Source organism: Cricetulus griseus (genome assembly GCF_003668045.3).
Source record: "Cricetulus griseus strain 17A/GY chromosome 1 unlocalized genomic scaffold, alternate assembly CriGri-PICRH-1.0 chr1_1, whole genome shotgun sequence".
Classification (NCBI taxonomy): domain Eukaryota; kingdom Metazoa; phylum Chordata; class Mammalia; order Rodentia; family Cricetidae; genus Cricetulus; species Cricetulus griseus.
This window is the reverse complement of record NW_023276807.1, coordinates 104880060-104899005: the sequence shown is the minus strand read 5'-3', so window position 1 is coordinate 104899005 and position 18946 is coordinate 104880060. Positions and strand designations below refer to the sequence as shown.

Below are 18946 nucleotides of genomic sequence, written 5' to 3'. Positions count from 1 at the left end.
TCTAGTGCTTGCCCAAAGCACAACTGGGAGGTAGCCTTTGCCCCCAGGAGCCTAGAGATGCCCTCACCCCAGCAAGAGGCATGGAAAGGCAGCACCTATGTGCAAAGCTCAAGAGGGGAATCCCCCCACAGATGTTGCTGACTGCTGGGTGATTTTGAAGAAAAGAAAGGCATGGATAGAGCACTTTAGCCTTGCCATAGAGTGCTTAGCAGAGTCTGTCCTCCAGGCCAGAGTGCACCATCTCACACTACTCCTTTCAGACACACACTTGTGTTCCCCAGATGAACTCCCTGCTCTAGATCAGCAGAGAAGCCTAGGAATTTCTCCTTCAAGCTGGCCCATCTTTTCACAGCAATACTTCGGATGGGACCATGACAGGCTCCTTGGTGCACCATGCTACCCAGCCTTCCCTACTCCAGCCACAATCCAGGGCCCCTGTGCAAAGCCAGCATAGTTGGGTCTGTGACCATGTTCCTTTGCCTTTGAAGATTCCTGTGTCTTGGATCTGAACCCTGTGTTGTCACCTCCTAGTGTGTGTGTGTGGGGGGGGGCGGGTGATCTCATGGCTGAGATCTTAAAGTCTCAACAGATACCACTCTACCTTGCCTTACCTCCAGCCGCGTCCGGTCCACATCTTTGGGCAGTTTCACACGAATTCGGTTTGTTACGATGAGGGAGTCATATGGGTATATCTGAAGGGAAACACCACAGGGTTATCTCAGAGGCAAGTACCCCTGGGATGACCAAAGGAAAAACCAGGATACATACGTGTGTGGGCTGTGGACATGCACATTTCATACAGAAAATGCAACAAAAAGGAACTTTTAACCTGGGCAGGTGCATCGCAGTGGGAGAGGTCAGTTAGTGCAGGAAGCCCCTTACCTTGTACTCTGTAAGAGAAGAGCAGAGACCACAGGGATAGTTTAGGAATAAAAGAATCCATGCCCAGGATGGGAGCAATCCTCTGTCTAGGCAACCCCCACCCTCAGTCAGTGGGTCCATGCTTGGTCTTTGTTCTCCAGAGCAGCTTTCATGGACCTCTGGTCTTGTATTTCATGGGAGGAATCAAGGGTCTCCCAAGGAATATTGAGAGCAGGAGGCATGGCCAGGAGGCTAGAGGCCACACTGGAATCTGGGTAGTGGCACAGTGCTCCTAGGCTGGGAGATGTCTTTTTTCTACATTGAGAAAGACACCCATCTCAGTTTACCCAAGTGTGCAGTGGGTTCTCCAGGGAAAACTTTCTGAGGGGTGTTGCAGAGTCTGACACCTTTACCAATATGTATCCTGTCACCCAAGTCTCCTACTGCCTCCCTTTAAACAAGGTCTCACTGAGTCTAGGCTAACTTTGAACTTACTATATAGTTGAGAGTGACCTTGAGCTCCTGATTCCCTGCCTTTCCCATCCCAAGTGCTGGGATTACAGTACGCACCATCATGCATAGTTTATGTGCTGCTGGGAATAAAACCCAGAGTTTTATGTATGTAAGGCAGGCACACTGCCCCCCCCCCAAGCCACACCCCAGCCCCTCTTCCTCATGCTTTGCTTCCTATTTTAAACTGCCATGCACTGTACACTCATTCTGACGAGGTTTTTCCTTAGACTTAAGGTATCATCATATAGAAGCTAAAGCAATGCAGATGGCAGGGGCTCCATACATACAGGAGGACAGACCATTAGAAACCTGGCTTCAAGTCGTTCTGGAAGGAAGATACCTATATGAGGCAGGCTCTTGGTCTTCCCACTTAGGACTCTGAAGTGCCAGCTCTGAGGCTGGAGACTGGGACAATCACTTTAAGAGCAAGTTGTGATGCTTTGGCACTGCCATCTATATGTGAATTGGTATGCAAAAGCAGGGTTCCCCAGCATTCCAGAGGATACAAGGAGGTGAGCATGGCCAGGTGCATGACCCTGCTCAGAGTTGGGTGAGTAGCCATTAGTGGGGTACCCACACAGCCATGTGGCCACTCATGCATGCCAGCAGACACACAGTGAATGAGGAGCAGAAAGAGGGTTTGACCTACACTGTTCAGCTCAGGCCCTGGAAACTGCCTGTGACTCTGTGCCCTACTCCAAGAGATTTCCAGCACCTACAAAGCCACGACAGGTTCCTGCAGCACAGGATGAGAGTGCTGAGGGGTCAACAAGTATCCCCAGGGGACCCTTCATCCATGGTGCAGAGCCTTCTGCCAGCAGGTCCCGGAGGGATGGTCTCAGAATGAGACTGGCAGACATGTGCCAGTGATTCTGGCCTAGCCAGAGACCCACAGGGGTCCCATTGTGTGTACCTCGCGTGCCCCAGCTGGCATCCGGGTCTGCTCCACAAGGTGCCAGGTTGGCATTCTGGAAAAGAGAAAGAGAGAGAGGCCGGCAAGAGGCAGGTTGCATGGGGCAGGCAGTAAGGGCCTGGGAGACAGCCCCCAGTGCTTCCTGTATCCTCATACAGCTGGAGGAGAGGGAGGAGGGTGTTTGACAGGCTTAGGTGGTAGATGGCAGAGCTGCGCTTTGGAAGTTGAGTACTCAGGATATCCTCCCTGCAGGTATGGCTTTCAGACGCCTTTGAACCCTGCCTGCCTGACCAATTTTGCCCTACTTTTGAAACTGTGTCTGGGTCCTGCTCTCTAGCTGACATGGCCTAAGGGCAGTTCAGTGCCTGGTTCCTGTATTTACACTGTGATGTGTATAGCTTGTGCTGTCTCTGCCCCTCCTTGTGAAAAGTAACTACAGTCTGCTGTTCCATGCTCTAGGTAGACCCAAGAGTCAACCCAGTCCCACTATGCCTACAAGACAGAAAAGGGAAACTCACTGGCCACTGCCTCCTGGGATCTATGCATCATCTCCACTCAATTCTTAAGAGTCCCCAGTGACCAACTGAGCTACACAGTTCAGAGTGACAATGTCCATGCACCTCAAAGCTCCAAGACAAGAAGGGCCTCTGCCTCCTTCTGTAAACCATAGGCACCCCCACAACTCTTGGCTTACCAAGAATCCTGGTGTCCATAATCCCCTGGCACCCTGGACAGAGTGGCCTTGCTCTGACATTAATACCCAACAAGTGACATTCTTAGGGGGATGGTGTCATCTGACTGGGGCACTGCCCTCAACTCCCATGTCTCTCATTAACAAACTGTCATGTAAGCAACATCATGGTCATTAAAGTTCTTTCTCTTTTCTGCCCACTTGGAAAAACTCATATGTGCAAGCTTCCTGTCTATAGGGGCCCACCACTGCAAAGTGCACCAAGCCCCTGTGGGGCTGCACCACTCCTGTCTTGTCTGACTCCTGCCCCTGCTGTACCTGCTGTCTGCACCAGAACTGTGGGATGAGCTGAGCTCCCTGAAGAATGTCTGACAGTACCCCAGTCCCTAGCACAGTCCAGGGCTTGAAATATGGTCAGGGCTGTTGGACAGTTTTTGAAACTGGGCCCAGGGATTGCATTTCAGCAGGGCACTTCAGGTAGAGGCACCATGTGCTCAACCTGCATATACGGTTACAAGAAAAGGTGCTCTGATGGACCTTCCAGCAGGTGACAAGCTGGGGGGCAAGCTGGGAGCAGGCTACACACCCCAGAGAATGCTGAAGCAGAGAGACTCTGTGCACTAAAATCCTTCATCTGAAACAGAGAGACAGAGGCCCAGGGGTACGCCATTACCTCCTTCCTGCCTCAGAGCTGGATCCAGCAGGCTGTGACTGGCTGGTGAGAGGGTGAGTGTGGACAGCAGAGGATTGAAGCAGACCTTTATTTCAAATCTCTGATATTTGGCTTATCATGGACTTTTAGATGTGGATTTGGATTTCTCTCTCCTCCATCTCTCTTGTTTTGTTTTCTGTTTGTTTGTTTGTTTGTTTGTTTGTTGAGATGCCTTGGCTAGTTTTAAACTCACTAAGTAGACCAGGCTGGCCTTAAACTCAAAGAGCCTTCCTTGCCTGTCCCTGCCTCCTCCATGCTGGGATTAAAGATGTGAACCACCAAGTCCAGTGGATTTGGGGCTAACACCTCTGCAGTAACATGGTTTACTTCAATGACCCTATCCTTGGGTTCAACCCTAGTTTGCCTCTCTGGGTCCTAAGCCATGCATCCTTAGCCAGGGGCCTTTGCATCCTTAGCCAGGGGCCTTTGCATCCTTAGCCAGGGGCCTTTGTATCAGTCAACAACGCTCCATGACCTCTCACCATTTCCCCTTCGAAGTTTTCAAAAACAGCTCTTGGAAACATTCTTAGCCTCAGGCACACCTGTCCATCAGAGAGCCTCTTGGCAAAGTGAGGCCAGTCTGCCTTGGCCCCCACCTTTGCAGCCCGGATTGACTGGTGCTAAGGAGGAATCCTGCCACCTAGTGTTTAGAATCTTGTATCACAAGAGGTCAATCACCCAGAAAGGAACCGGCTTCCTCCAGCCTCCTAGGTCTGAGGAAAGAAAGATGAGATGGGAAGTGAACCTTCCTCCAAAGGGAGGAACAGGACCCTTGGTCTAGAGCAGGAAAAGTGGAGTCTATGCTCCGTGTTCTACAGACCACTCAGTGCAAACAAGTCTTGAGCTAACCTGTCCGTGTGGACCAGCAGCAGAGAACCAAGCGAAGACTGCATTGCCTGGCCCCATCCTGGCTAACTCCTTTATAGTTCTCAATGAGGTTCCAGGATTTTTAAAGGTGACATGTAATATATTCATCTTCCCCCATCTGGGCACTTACCAGCTCTACTGCACATTCACCAACCTTGTTGCACCCTAAAAGTGGGAAGCACCCTCAGGCTTTACAGACAAGGTTCAAAGAGGTGGGGCAATCTTGCTGAATTCACACAGAAAATGCACAGGACTGTAGGAGTTTGAGCCTGTGTACTTTGCTTTCCCGAGACTACACTATGGTTGCTAGTGGGAATGAGATCCCAGCTGCCCACACTCAAAGCTGTGCCTTTCCTGCTAAAGCCAGGGAGGAATGAGCTGCCTGACTCAGCAGATGCTGATGCAAAAGAGGGGATGAGGGCTTCCTTTTGAAGTCCTGACTCATGTGGAAACCATGCTACAGAGCTTGGGAAAACATCTTACAGCCATATCTGTTCTCATAATTATGCAGCTATAAGAATCAAACCCCCACCTTGGTGAGTTCGAGGAAATAACAACTCTGAAAGTTACATAACTTGCCTCAAGATGGCTGGAAGTTCAGGGCTGTCTAATCAAATACATGTTCTTTCTGGGATCACAGCTGAAGATCTATAGTCACAGACATAACAGCCACCCCTCACATTCACTGTGACTCTCTCAGAGACAGGTCTTATGGAGCCCAGGTAAGCTTTACCTTTGAACTCACTATGTAGCTGAGGGTGGCCTTAAATTCCTGGTCCTCATGTCTCTGCCTCCTAACATAAACACTTTAAAAATATAAATTTAAATATTTTGAGACAGGCACTGTGCAGCCTAGGATATCCTGGAATTTTCTATACAAACAAGGCTGGCCTTGTATCCACTGAGATTTGCCTGCCTCTACCTCCTGAGTGCTGGGATTAAAGGTGTGCACCACCATGACTGGCACACATAAACATTTTTAGAGTTTTATAAACACATGAAAACTGTATTGAAAAGGCATACAGTTTTGCATTTATCTACTGGATTAAGCTTGAGAGCAGATTACTGTTTAGTTTCCAGCAACTGTTGTTGACTAGAGCACCAATGAGTTGTCTACGATCTCTGTGTTGAGTTCTATCACAGCTTCATTAAAACTGGGACATTGGTACTCTGTGCCTTGCTGAATATTTGAAACTTATTTTCACTTTGCCATAGCATCACTACTCCCACCTCCCATTTGTGACTTTAGCATCTCTTTCATATCATTTCTAACCAAGAATACATTTTCAGTGTATACCTTGTAATGACACACTTTGATAATGCTATTTTTTAACCCAATCTGACAGCCTGTTTTTGTTTTTTTTTAATGTTGGAATTTAGTCTCTTCACAGGTAATATAAACATTTCTCCAAGCATGACTTCTTCCAGGGAGCAGCCACAAGGACCTTCAGGTAGGTAGCCTGTCACCATTCTCTTACATTACTCATTCACAGGGAGACCTGCAGCAGGTGGCTGCCAGTCTTCTGGGTTATGAGCATCTTCCTCCTGCAGCAGGTTTGGGCATCAGGACAGTCTCATGACCTTCAGCATGCACAATGCTAGGGGTCACTACATCAAGACTCAGGAGGACTTCTGCCCCTTCGGATGAGGGTAACTATAACACCTTTTCTCGTACACTGCCATTTGTTTGTGATAGAAAGTTCTCCGGAGGCTTCCTCCACACACACACACACACACACACACACACACACACACACACACACACACACACACACCCAAACCCTTTCTGGTAACAAAGCACCCAGTGAACAATCCTGGGGCACTGCAGGTCACCAGCAAGTGTGGACAAGCACTGCAGGAACTCCAGAGAGGGGCGCCAGATTTGAACTTCTGGGCATGGCTGTAAAAGGCTGCTCAGATGATGGAATTGCCAGCCTTTTGCTGAGGAGGCAGGGGAATACACACGAGTATTAGATGGGGTGAGAATGAGGGGGAGCATGGGTAGGAGACAAAGAACCCCAGGGCCAAGAGAAAAGTCAGAACTCCTGTGAGGATGGGCTCTGCCTTTGGGAGAACTCAGAGCTCAAGCACTCATGTCTTCTCACGCTCCCTCCCACATTCACATAAGGCCTGCCTCTCGGTCCTGAAGAGACTTAAGATGATGTTCACAGTAGTTACAGGATGAAGATGGACCCATCAGGGTCCAGATCACCTATTCACAACTGGACTAGGAGGAGCCAGTAGAAACCATGACCTCTGCAGACACAGAAGCTCAATTATGCCACAGACAAGGGGAGACTCTCCCAGGGTGATTAGGGCTGCTTTGATACCCAGGGGATCACCTTCTCAAAGATGGGTGACTGGACACGGGCTAGGCATGCAGACATTCCAGTGCCCTTATGTTCCTCCCATTCACCAAGCAAACCCCAACCCCAGGATCTCACTTGAGCAGGGAGCTAGGTCAAGCCAGGACACTGGCACCTGTGGGCCCTTGCTTAGTGAGAAACTGTTCCAGGCAAAAAGAAAACCTTCTAGAAAGATAGACAGGGCTCTCATGGCCCCTGTCACCCTGATTCTGAGTGGAAGGTTTTACATTTGGTGTCAGAGGAGTGCTGTGTGGTTTCTAGCCATCTGCTTTCCCTGTGGAAGACAAATCCCATTGGAGAAAACAAAAAGAAGCAGGCAACATGCAAGGTCCATTCCAGAGCATGAAGAGAGGCTAATGAGAGGGGAAGCCATGGTCCTCTAGATTGCATCCATGTGGAGGCACTGTATCGGAGATACCCTGAAGCTGGGTCTTGGACAGAAACACCGTAAATCAGAGCCTGAGAAGATGGAGAAAACAATGGCTAGTCCCAAAGGACACAGCCTCTGGAGATGTCTCCCAGGTCTTGGGAGTGCCCCATAGCCTTAGAGAGAAGGGTATTTCAGATAGTTGGCCCTGAGTTCACATTTTGAGAAGACCACTCCAGCACCACACACACACACACACACACACACACACACACACACACACACACACACACACACACACCTGATTCTCTTAAGTGAATTGTTTTGACTTATATACAAACTTCCTGACACTAGGAAAAAGCTTCCCTGGTGATGGAGGTTCTCCGGGAGCCATGTGCTTATATGAGGCCTGGGTATTCTGAGTCATTAGGACACCCCAGACTATAGATATTTACTGAGAGTCAACATGGCTATAGGCTCCTCATGAAGGGCACTGGACCAGGGCATATGCCAGGCTCTCTTTGGGGTGGCAGGCTGAAGGCCTCTTACACTTGTATTAATGTGCCTTGGGATTGGGAAGGGAGTAAAGAAACATTCCTAGTGACCACATGGTAGTGAGATGGGATAGGTATGGTTCCATGGGCACAGAAACATTACAGACTTGACTGACTCTAGCCCCTGGTAAAAGAGGTGGGGCTGAAGAGCAACTCAAAGCAGCCCTAATCACTCTGGATAACCTACATGTCCCCTGTCTTACACACTGGGGATTCCTTGGTTTCTGGGGCACAGCAGAGAGAAGCCAGAGTATGGTTGGGTGTGGTCTGGTCACTCAACATAGAAAAGGCTACAGTGGCAGCATCTGATAAAGAGCATCAGGCAGAGGAGGATGGGCAAGCAGGAGTCCTTCCTCTTCTGGCTGTGAGGTCATAAAGCTAGGGGAACCAGTGCAGGTAGGCAGCAAGTGGTGGTTAGTGTCCCACAGGTAGGGAGCATCCAAGTACCTACCCGGAGGTCCAGGCCATCCTTCCTGGGTCCTGGGAGAGAGTCGGGTTTGGAATAAGGGGAGCCTGTAACAGACACAGCACAGCCTTGTCACACACTCAGCCAGGCCAGGGGAGGGCTGGGCCCATGACGTTTCCAACAGAGACAGGACTAGGCAGCTAACAGAGGCCCCTAAAGATACTCTGCCTGCCTTGCTTGTGACCTTCTATCCAGAGGACACAGAGGGGGACATCTGAGCCAGTTATTCACACCATGAACATCATAGGAATGGGGCCCAGCCCAGCTGGTACCCATGTTCAGGAAAAGTCTCAGTATCACATCTCCCAGGATAGTTCCTTTCCCAGACTCAGGACATCCTAGGCTAGGTAGGACAATGCCATCCTGTGCTATGATGACCACCACAGGCCACCACCAGCCAAATGGAACTGGGGATCTTTGAGGTTGGGGAATGTCAAATTCAAATAGGGATTACTAGCTTCTCTTGGAATGGAATGGGCTAGGCCAAAACACAGGAGTCCTTGATGCTCACTACCATGAGGCCAAATGTCACGGAAGCTACTGGGAAAGGCTCACATCCCCCCCACCATTCCCAGGTGTACACTGAGGACTGACATGAGTGTCAGGTACAAAGCTGGCACCCATCCTATCTACCATGCTGCTAAGCATGCCAGGCCAAGCATTACATCGAGGTTCCTTGTGGGTTCAGTGACCCTCCCCACAAGGGTCCCACTGAGGAATCCCAGGAGCCCATGCCAGCTGAAGGTGTCAGATGCAGTTCTCAAGAGGAGGTTAGCAGCAATAAAGAAGTTGTCTATTGGGTGGATTCTCAGCTCCACTCAGACCTTACTGCGTCAGAAACCTATGATTCTACTAGCCTCCAGGCCTTTTGGATGAACAAGAACAGCAAATGTCTCAACTGTGTTTCTGGCCCGCTACTCAGCGGCTGCAAATGGTCTTCCCAGGCTCAATATTCATTCAACCTCTCCCACACAGTGGCAACCTTATTTCCATAGGCCATGTGTATCTCCCACCTCCCTAACAACTATCCCAGACAGGGCTGGGCAATTTTTTAAAAGAGAGTCATTTTATTTTTAATTATGTGTATATGTGTGGGAGAGGGAAAAGGGTATGGGCATTTTCAATGCTGGCACCCATAAGCCAGAGGAGGAGGTCAGAGCCCCTGGAGCTGGAATTATAGGTAGTTTTGGGCTACCCAATGTGGGTACTGGCACCTGAGCTCTGGCCCTCTGCAACAAAGCAATACTCTTACAGAGCCATCTCTCCAGGCCTGTTCATACTTTTTCCTTTAAGTATGGAAAGATGAGGCTGAAGAGATGGTTCAGCAGTTAAGAGCACTCAGATTTGATTCCCAGTACCCCATGGTAGCCCACAACCCTATGGAACACCCTTTTCTGGCATCTATGGGCACTGTGTGCACATGGTACATGACATACATGCAGGCAAAATACCCATACACATAAAAACAATTAAAAAAAAACTTGAGAAGAGGATTGGTGGCCAGCTACCCCCTCCCTCTATGCCTAGGCTTTTCCCTTTCTGAGGTTTTGAGCCTATGCAGTTATTATTTTCTTTCTGGAGAAGGTCCCTTAACCACCCATTAAAGTGACAACTCTCAGCGTTCCCTCATCTGAGCAGACCGCTGTGCCTTCCATCCAGAAGCATATTCCCAGTGAATGTAGAACTCACAGACAGGCCTTCCCTTTAGTACAGGAAGACATGTGACTTGCTTTCAGTCCCTGTGGCTTCCATGTGGAGTCAGCTGCCACCAACTAGTGCTTCCCATAGATGGCATCGCTTTGCTCACTGTGTACTTTCACCATGTTTTTTAAAACCTCAGTGTTCAGGAGTTTAGTACCACGTCTTGGTGTGGACTTCTTTGGTTGATCTTCTTCAGGGTTCACTTGGTTTCTTGGCCTTGCAGGCTCACATCTTCTGCTGAGTCTGCAAGGTTTTCAGCCATTGTTGCTTTGAACATTTCTAACTCATTCTCTCTCCCCATCAGGGAATTCAGAGACACAAGCACCATTTCCCAGGTCCCTGGTGCTTGTTTTCCTTCTCTTTGTTGTCCACGCCAGAATGAAGAACCCGATGTCCTCTGTCAGAGTCAGTTATTCTGTCCCTGAACCCACACAACAGGTTTTTACATTATTTTACTTTTCAGTTCAATGTCAGTTCCCAAATGATACTTTTTCAAAGTGATTTGTGTTTCTTTGGTGAGACTTTTTCTCCATTCCAGTTTTGACACAACTGCTCTCTGGAGCATCTTTATGATGGATGTCTTAGAATTCTTGTCAGACGACGTCAACACCACGTCTTCCCAGAGTTCGAGGCTGGTGACTCTCATTCTAATACTAATGTCGATGTTTGAGGTGTTGCAAATAATTTTTTGGTTGAATCCTGAATATTCAATTGCTGTGATAAGAGATGGGATCTTAGGTAGTCTTCCATTTTAGCAGGCCACAGTTCTGTTGGGCCCAGTGGGCAGGACCGGGCATACAGACTAGTTCCCATGGTCATTATTTTTCAGAGTGCTGAGTACTACACTACTCCATTCTTCTCAGCTTGCCTGGGGTTGCTGATGCCCACCACACCCCCCAATCCCTGATAGAGCTTCCTGTATGTTTGTCCCACCATCTGGGAGGCAGAAGACCATCTCCCTGGGCCTCCTCTCTGCAGGCCTCCTGCTCCATACCCCTCCCCTGCCCCTGCAGGGGAGTCCAGCCTCCCTCTCCTTCCTACCTTATGGCTGCTTGCTCTGCTATAGTCCCCTTCTTTCAGGTGTATTTAGCAGGGAGAACTAGACAGGTGTGTCTACAGTGAGTGTTCTTGTCCTCTGAGTTGCTATCTAGATCTTGTTACAGTCAATCTCTCTGAGGGAAGGATTATCCACTGTGTGATTTTAAAGGTCCCAGAGTCCCATGTGCAACAAATAGATAATTTCTGTATTTAAAATCCCTTCACACACTCAGAGTGCCAACCCCATGCTTACTTGCCTCTGCACCTTGAACACAAGGGAGCTGGGACCTGGAGAGATGGAGTGATCTGCATAAAGATCAAATGGTCTTAGCAGGTCTTCTAGGGACCTGCATATCTGATATGGTCAGATGGCCTTCAAGAGTGTGTGGCCAAATGTGGACACAAGAGAGAAGTGGGCGTGCACAAGAAGGGACAGGTACAGAGGACCCAGGATCCCAAGTAAGTTCCCAGCTGTGTGCTCTTGACCCTAGGTTATATCAGGCCCTTTAGGCACTGGACACCCCCAACTCCTGGGCTAGGCCCAGGCTTAGCCTAACCACACAGCCCTGCACTGGCTCTCAGGCCACCCACAGCCACTATGAAGCATTATGCCGGCTTTTCTTGAAGTTGGTTCTGTGCTTGGCTCTGTTCTCCTCTAGGATGGCTCATAAGAGATCAAGGCAGACACTGAAGACTCAAGATATGTGACTGAGAGAGATAGCATGTGTTCCTGACGCAGTGGGAGTGCAGGCTTCTCACAGCGTCTGGGGACATTCTTCTGACAACTGACTGGCAAGCCACTGCAGGTCACCATCCCTTTGTTGTGGTCCACTATGTGACGGCCACTGCCTGCTCTGTGCAGGGTAGTTCCTCGCAGCTCTGAACATCAGAACTCAATGTCCCTGGGCACATGAGCTTCGGGATGTGGAAGCTGGTAGGACAGGCTTGAGCTGGTGGCTGCAGGCTCACTGCAGTCTGGCATGTAAGTCTTAGTGTTCTACCTGGATGTCCTCACAGGACCACATGCCCAGGTGTCAGCCACTCATCCTGTAGGTTTCTGGATCATTCTCATCATTGTAGATAAGGAAATTTTATACCATATAGAGGCTTGTTAGGGACCCAAGGTAACTCAGCAGTGCCTAGCTGGGACTCTATCAGCTGGACCCAGATATAGGTTCAGTGTCAGTTCCTCTTGTGGTTTTGTGGACATATTCCTTGCCTTCAGATCTCTCCTGAAAGCCAGGCCTGTTCCCATCTTGGGTCTGGCTAGTCCCTCTCCCACTACAACATTGTGTCTGTCTCCATGGAGCTCTGCAAAAGCCAATTTCCAAACCTTCACGTATGCTGTGCATTGCCCAGAATACCTCCCTCACACAGATGCTGGCAGCCATCTCCTGTCACCTTCCAGCCAACTTGGTCCCAGCTCATGGGAGGAAGTGAAAGTCCTATGGGGCTGTCATTGCCCAGAGTGGGGTGGGGGCTGGTAACAATGGCCTAGTCACACACACTTGGGCATGCTAGCCCTGCCTCCACCCTCAGCTGGGTCATCTCTTCCCAAGCATTCACTGCTTCGGTGACCACATCTTGAGGCCTGCTGGATACCAGCCTCCTCCCCAAGGACTTCTTATATTCCCATGGCACCTTTCCCAGCATGTCCTATCAGCCAACCTGCATATGCCACCTGACTTTCCTCATCTCACAGCAGTGCTACAGGGCAGGAGGCCTCTTCTGTTTCAGGTCCAGCTCTGGTTCCACACCTAGAACAGGTCTGGGACATAGAAGGTGTTCAAGGAATGTGTGCTAGGTGACTGGATTGCTCCTGCTTTTCTGGACTCTGATTTGGCACTGGAATGCCAAAGATCTTCCAGTTCGGATATCTGTGGACTCTATCACCTAGGGCTTTCAGTCACAGCTCTACCACCAGGCACTTGGCTGCCCCCTCAGTACTCCCAGGATTCTGACAGGTCAGGAGGAGCCTGCTCTTCATAACCACGGGCTAGGGAAGCTTTCTCACCATGAACTCTGTGGGGGTAAAAGGGTGGAGGGAAAGATTGGTCTTTCCTTCCTTCCTTCCTTCCTTCCTTCCTTCCTTCCTTCCTTCCTTCTTTCCTTCCTTTGGAGAAGAATAGAGTCACAGAGACCTATCCTGTGGCTGGCTGCTGCTGAATGGCTCAAGGGGAGGGCAATGAGCTAAGGAGCAGAGACTGGCACATTCCACCATTCCACACTCCACAGGGGTCTCATGCTGAAGAACACAGAGGTGACACCAATGGTAAAGGCCCAGGCCAGTCTGGGGTGAAGTGACCCCCACTGAAGTCTCCCCATACTTCCCAAATTGCTAAGTCAGAGAGACTTCCTCATTTGTCTTCAAGCCCCAAGCCACCCTGAACTCACTCCTCCCACCTTCGTCTTCACCTGGTGATGTAAAGCAGGGGTTTACTCCCTCTGGAATCTTTGGGCCTTGCTAGAAACCATTGAAACCCCTGGGCATTGTGTCTTCTACAGCCAGGATGCTTGAATTATACCACCAGATCTCTGACTACCACGCCTGTGTCTGTGTGTGCACATCTGTATTCACATCTGTGAATAAGGACTCAAGAGAGAAGATAGGACAGAAAAGGTCAGGAATGTGGATCTCAGAGGACATGTGTCCATAGGGTGAAAGCTACAGAGGAGACTCGGGACATCAAATCTCACTCTATAAGGACTTCAAGGTTCTCTTCCTACAACAAAAACCAACCTTGTCCACTTTTGTGCAAGATCAGGCAGTCATTGATGATCATGCACAGAGTTAGGAAACATGGGATACAGAAGGGAAGTAAACACATCTATAATAAAACATGTGCCCCATTGATAGGATAGCAGTGCCTGGCAGAGAACTGCTGCCCTGTGGGACTATGCAGCACTGCTGGGATGGAAGCAAAGGCCTGGGTGCAATGCTATTCCCTGTGGGCTTCCTGATCAGGAGATTCGAAGTCAGGACACCAGGTGAAAGCAGATGCAGGAGGATGTAGTCATGACTGTTGGCACATAACAGGTGGCACAGGTCCAAGCACAGGTGGCTAGGTTCCCACAGGCCAGTGCACCCACATAACAGCTGCTTCCTGTCCACATCATTTATGTTGGCTTGCTGCCAGGATGCAGAAGAGGAATGGAATGACAGGAAAGCCCTTGTCACTGTGGACATTTGGAACAGCCTGCCTCACAGGGACTACCACACTCAAAAGTGTCTGGGATGAACACTCTTGTCCTGGCGTCAGCCAATGAGAAAGTACTACAGGGAGGTAGAGAGTGCATGCACAGGCCACACAGCATAGTGACAGCAGAAGCAGGACCCTGAGAGGTAACATCTACAACTGGGCTTCTTCCCACACTGTGTTCCTGCTCCCCTCAGTCCTGAGCCACAGGCAGTCCATAGGTTCCAGTGGGGATTGCTGAGAGCACAGGCTGATCACCATGGGGAGAAAGACCAGAAACTGGAAAACACCATCCTGAAATACCAACATAAATTTTGGGCCCCCAGATAATGCCTGGATGCCAGGACACCACACAGGGCAGTGAGAGCTATGGGCAACCCCTAAGCTCTGCTCTGTGAAGGAGCCTCCATTACTCAGACCCAAGTACCACGAAGCATGTGTGCATGTCCAGCAGGAGGATCATTGGGACAGCCCCTCAGAGGGCTGAGGGGTGGTATGAAGGCACCCCAGTAGGCACAGGCAGGTAACGAGGGATCTCCATCTCCTCTCACCATGACTTCAGCTCTTTCTTCTCCCAAAAGAACCTATAGGAGGACCTAGACCTATGGAGCCATTTGGTGTGGCCTCCCATGTTGACATCAGCCTTGTGTGCATGCTCTGAGATCCCAAGGAACCTCATCTGCTTACAAAGACCCCATACAGAACAACATATCCATTTCCAGTTAGTCACAATGTCCAGCTGTCTCATCTCCACTCCTCCCTCCGCTGCAGGGCACCTCTAGTGTTCAGTGACCAGAGAGTGTCATCCATGGTTAGGAGGGAAGGTGGGTGGGAACAGCCATGGCTGTTTGCTGCTGGCCAGCCAAAGCACTCTTGCACAAACAGGACCTAATGACCTAAGAGTCAGCTTTGCTCTCTGGCCTCTATCATAAGCCAGTCATCAGAGAGCCCTGATTTCACCCAGAGTCAGTGCCACCATGATGCCAGGTGCTTCCTCGGTTATTTTTTTTTCATACCACATAGATTCTCATGACCTCCACTTCCAACCACAGCCATAGAAAGCAACCCCCTACCCAGCTAGACCAGAGGCTGCTTCTGGGAGAGCCTAAATATGCCTGCAGCCTGTGCTGGATCTGCCTGTGACCTACAGCATCCCCAGTGGGCAATGCAATGGGTAATTTACTCCATGCTTGAGAATCACCCCCAAGCCAGGCTTCACAACACCCCCAGGGCTAGACAGATGTCAGCTTTGTTGCCTGTGACATAGGGCCTTATCTCCTAGGAATCTTCAAGTGCCTTGCTTAGGATGTCACAGGGACCAGGACAGTGCCTTGTACCAGTTCCAGATCTGGACTTGCCCCCTGACCATGACCACATCTGCCCCCAGGGAAAGAGGGCTTGAGAACTGTTCTCTTTGCTTTTATGCCATCTCTGAGAGAGCCACAAGGGGGCGCTGTGCCCACACTAGCTAGCAGTGTCACTGCAAGAGAGTGGTGGGTGAAGCCAGGGCTCAGAACTTTAGGTTGGCTTGATTCACATATGAATGCTCTTTGGGTGGTTTTTTGGTTTTGTTTTAATTTTTATTTTTGAGACAGAGTCCCCCTGTGCAGCTCAGGCTTGGCCTCAAACTCACAGCAATCCTTCTGCCTCCGTCTCCCAAATACTGGGATTACATGCTGCATCTTTGAGATTTGTGGGCCCACTCAGTAGGGGTCCTTTGCTGGCAGTCTCCAGTGCACATCAGAAGAGCCACTCACGTGAGTAGAGGCTGTCTCCAGGCATCCTTTGCAGGGGTTCTCGCTCGGCGCCGCTGCTGAGGGACAGAGATTGGCTGTCCAGGTCTGGAGAGTTCGTTCTGGTGTCTGTATCCCCCTTGAGGAGCAGCCAGGTTGTCTTCTTCAGAGGAACAGAAAGTTATGGGAACACTGAGGTCATCTGCCATGGTGAAAACACCCCACCAGAACCTTCTAGTAGCTTCTGTACTTCCACCTTACAAGCCAACCCCACTGCTTTTAGTACCAGTCTTGCTATTGGAAGTTGTCTCATTCAGACACTACAAGTTTGTGATGCAGCTGCAGAGATGGCCAGATGCGGCCCGCAGCCTGCTGCTGTGATGCCCACCCCTACATCATCTCTGGCTGCTTTCACAGCAAGGCCACATCAAAGATGCATATCAGTGAGGTCTACTACATTCTACTCTCCAGCCGTTTATTAAAAACAAAAACAAAAACAACAACAAAAAACACAACAACAACAAAAAAAAAAACCTGTCAAGCTGTTCTAGACCCTTCATGTCAAATACCCCAGGATGCACTGGGTTTGTTTCCTTGTCAGTGTTTGCATCTCTCAGTCCCAGAACCATGACCTGGATACATGGCAGAGCCAGGACACTGGCAGAACGTGTGCTCATTTGAGTGTAGAAAGAGGAAGGTGGGTGTGGCTCCCACCTTGGGCCTCCCAGGAGCCCAGTAAGAGAAGAAGGAGGTCTGGCTGGAGGAGCCATCCCACCCTGCAGGACTGTGGTCCTCATTACCTTTCTGCTATCTTGATCAAAACTGCTGTCCTCCACGTCCAATCGCCTGGCAGCTGGAAGGGAAAAAATCTGTTTGTAGAGGCAGCTCACCATGTTTGTCCTAGGGGCCCTGCCTTACATAATGCTCAAAAGCAAAAGAAAACAAAAGGAAAGGACAACAGAATGAATGCCTTTCACAGGCCAGAAATGCACACTAGAGCAGACGGGGCTCAGAAGGCGGGCATGCCCCAAGCAAAGTGACACCTCACTGTGCTTCTAGCCATACCTCCAACCCGGAGAAACCGAGTCACTTGTTCAGATATGGTCACATTTTTACTTGGATTGGATAGGCATACTTTTGACCTTTGGAGGGAGACCCTGAAGGGATAGGAGGTCTCAGCCTCAGAGTCCTTGGTGTCACCCACGGCTGCATGCTTCTTGGGCATCACTGCCTCTTTCCCATCATGAACTCTTCAAAACTGGAATTTGACTGGTTTCACAGATGGAGAGACTGAGGTTCATGAAGGTGTCTTGCTTTGAGGTCATGGACCAGCATAAAGGGAAGTGAGGGGGCTGAGAGTGACATGAACTCAGGCAGTCTAGTCCCAAGTCTCCCCTGCCTCTCCCACTGAACTACCTACTGCCTGCCCAGCCTTGAGCTATGCCACTGGGAAGAGTCCATTAGGAACAGCAAATAACAACAGTATACCCAGAGATGAGTTCACTTGGAGCAAGAGTTCACACCATAGCAGCTTGTTTGCCAAGAAGACTATTGGTAGCATTTTGTCATCCCACTGGGCTGACCCTTTCCCAGGAATAAACAAAAAATCCATGCAAGGCATGCTGGTATGTTTCAGGACCCACTCAGTGCAGGGAGACCTACTAAGACCTACCCCAACCCTATGCACTCAGCAATTGCTGGAAGCCCTGGGGTCCTCCCCAGATAGGGCTCAGCTCAGGGAGCAGAGCAGGCGGGCTTCTTACCTGCAGCCTGCGGTGGGCTCAGCCCTGCCCGTCTCTTGGAGCACCCTGCCTCCTGCACCACCAAGGACAAAACTGACACCAGGTCAGAGAGCTTGGACATTGGGGACTGGGCTACAGGACCTTGACAAGACAGGGCCAAAATTGAAGACTGAGTACTTCCATTCTAGACATGAGGACTCTGCATCTCCCCCCTGTGGCTGTCTGTTTTCCCAGTGAGAGACTGATTTTTTTTTTTTTTTAGGTGAAAATAAACCCTTCTCTGCCCTTTCCATATACAGGGGCAAACTAACTCCAGGCCTGCTCAACAGAGGGACACAGTGTGACTCCTCTTGCTCGGACAATGGCTGTAACTGCAGTAGCACTGAATGTGGCTATCACCAGCACCAACTTTCAGCAGCTGAGCGAGGGTGCAGGGACAAGCTTGGCCACTCCAAGCTCTGATTGTCCTACCTCACCATCTTGCTGGAGAATCCAGCCCAGGGGCTCTTCAGCATGTGAAATTCCACCCCAGCAGCCTGGGCCACGGGTTTTCCAAGATTCCATATAGCCACAAATGGCACACTAGCCAACACACTCTAGCGTAATGCTACCCAGGGCTCCAGAATGCTCCTCCACTTGCTGAAAGGAATGTTCTGTGAAGACTTAAGGGTCCTCTGTAAACACCACAAACTGTGACAGGTGTGTAGTTTGACAAACCAGAGCCAAACTCACCAGGCATTTTGCAATGTTGGTGGTTGCTACCATAACAACTCGGAGCCTCAGTTTCCTGATTTGTAAAATGGGGAAATGCAACCCTACCTCCTCTAATTCATGAGGACCAGGTGAAAGTGTCTGAGAATACAGCTCTGCAAGGCTAGGAATATTCAAGAGGTCAACCCTGAAGGTATTTTGCAGGCAGCTCTTCCCTCCTTCCCTCTTATAATTCACTTTAATCTGAACATACTCAGGGACTTCTTATGTGTCCCTCTGGCTGCTCATCTATTCTATCTACTTACTCTCTTAATATTCCACCCCCTTGTTCATCTATCTACCCACCCAGACACTAACCCATACTTCTGCTCATATATCTACTCCTATCCACTAACCCACCAATTATTTTATCCAGTTTATCCATCCACCCACCCACCTGTCCACTAAGTATCTATCTATCTATCTATCTATCTATCTATCTATCTATCTATCTATCTATCTTCTATTCATGTAT

The 18946-nt window shown here is 49.8% G+C and overlaps 1 protein-coding gene across 8 annotated transcripts in view; it reads right to left on the bottom strand.

Moving 5' to 3' along the window:
* The window catches only part of Ablim2 (actin binding LIM protein family member 2), an 89988-nt gene that overhangs the window by 10990 nt on the left and 60052 nt on the right, over nucleotides 1-18946 (bottom strand). For 5 of the 8 annotated variants that reach the window (XM_035452979.1, XM_035452986.1, XM_035452978.1 and 2 more), the window contains 6 exons: nucleotides 16780-16832; nucleotides 16004-16142; nucleotides 8296-8357; nucleotides 2288-2342; nucleotides 883-890; nucleotides 612-692 (listed from right to left, as the gene is read on the bottom strand). In XM_035452979.1, the coding sequence (XP_035308870.1) occupies nucleotides 612-692; nucleotides 883-890; nucleotides 2288-2342; nucleotides 8296-8357; nucleotides 16004-16142; nucleotides 16780-16832 (398 nt within the window). The remainder of the gene's footprint in view (nucleotides 1-611; nucleotides 693-882; nucleotides 891-2287; nucleotides 2343-8295; nucleotides 8358-16003; nucleotides 16143-16779; nucleotides 16833-18946) is intronic. The other 3 variants (XM_035452981.1, XM_035452983.1, XM_035452984.1) reach the window with 1 other exon arrangement.